The sequence below is a fragment of the Camelus dromedarius genome, chromosome 10 (assembly GCF_036321535.1).
Source record: "Camelus dromedarius isolate mCamDro1 chromosome 10, mCamDro1.pat, whole genome shotgun sequence".
NCBI lineage: Eukaryota > Metazoa > Chordata > Mammalia > Artiodactyla > Camelidae > Camelus > Camelus dromedarius.
The window spans coordinates 23,609,389-23,610,509 of record NC_087445.1 but is presented as its reverse complement, the minus strand read 5'-3'; the positions used below and the strand labels follow the sequence as shown (position 1 = coordinate 23,610,509).

Below are 1,121 nucleotides of genomic sequence, written 5' to 3'. Positions count from 1 at the left end.
GAAAAGGGAGGGCTGAAAGGTAGAGCACAGAGAATTTTTAGGGCAAAGAAGCCACTCTGTGTGTAGACAGATGCCTTTATAAATTTGTTCAGATTCATAGAACATACAACACCAAAAGTGAACCTTAACACAGACTACAGACTCTAAGTGAGACTGAGTTGTCAATACAAGTTTATTGGTTGTAACAAGATGTACCACACTGGCGGCAGATTTGATAATAGGGAGGCTCTGCATGCGTTGGGGTAGGAGAATAAGGAAAATCTCTGTACTTTCACTCAATTTTGCTATGAACCTAAAACTCTTCTGAAATATAAAATCTAATAAACATACATATATATATATATATATTTTTTTTAAATCAGAAGTATTTTAAAAAATGGTACCTCTGGTCACAATCCTCTCAAGGAGGAAAGACTGTCTTTCAGGATTCCACCCAGGACTCTCTGGGCTCGGACTTAGTTCTCACCGACATGGCTAAATGCACCAAGAAGATCGGAATCATCAGTAAATATGGGACCCATTATGGTGCTTCCCTCCAGAAAATGGCGAAGAAAACTGAAATCAGCCAGCACGCCAAGTACACTTGCTCCTCCTGTGGCAAAACCAAAACGAAGAGACGAGCTGTGCGCATCTGGCACTGTGGGTCCTGCATGAAAACGGTAGCTGGTGATGCCTGGACTTACAACACCACTTCGGCTGTCACAGTAAAGTCTGCCATCAGAAGACTGAAGGAATTGAAGGACTAGTAGAAGTGCCACCATTTGAAACCTTGCTAGCCTATAATAAATGGGTTAATTTAAGGAACAAAATTTTTTTTAAATTCCACATGGGGAAATCGGAACCCTTATGTGCTGCTGATGGGATTGTAAAATGGAGCAACCACTGCAGACAACCGTATGGAGTTTCCTCAAAAAAGTTAAACATAGAATTAACACATGATCCAGCAACATTACTTCTAGATACATAGTCCAAAAAATTGAAAGCAGGATCTTGAAGAGATATTTGCATACATATATTTATGGCAGCACTATTCACAGTTGTGAAGAAGTGGAAACAATCAGAATGTTCATCAATGGATGAATGGATAAACAAAATATTTTGGAATATTATTCAGCCTTATA

The 1,121-nt window shown here is 39.2% G+C and overlaps 1 protein-coding gene across 1 annotated transcript; it reads left to right on the top strand.

The window, feature by feature from the left end:
- Window positions 1–470: 470 nt before the first annotated feature.
- LOC105095957 (large ribosomal subunit protein eL43) lies at window positions 471–798 on the top strand. The gene has a single exon (XM_010988169.3). The coding sequence runs from the start codon at window positions 471–473 to the stop codon at window positions 744–746; it is 276 nt and encodes a 91-aa protein (XP_010986471.1). The 3' UTR covers window positions 747–798.
- Window positions 799–1,121: the final 323 nt, after the last annotated feature.

Bases quoted from the DNA above. Each gene is read 5' to 3' on its own strand.
- LOC105095957 (XM_010988169.3), top strand. From the start codon at position 471: ATGGCTAAATGCACCAAGAAGATCGGAATCATCAGTAAATATGGGACC.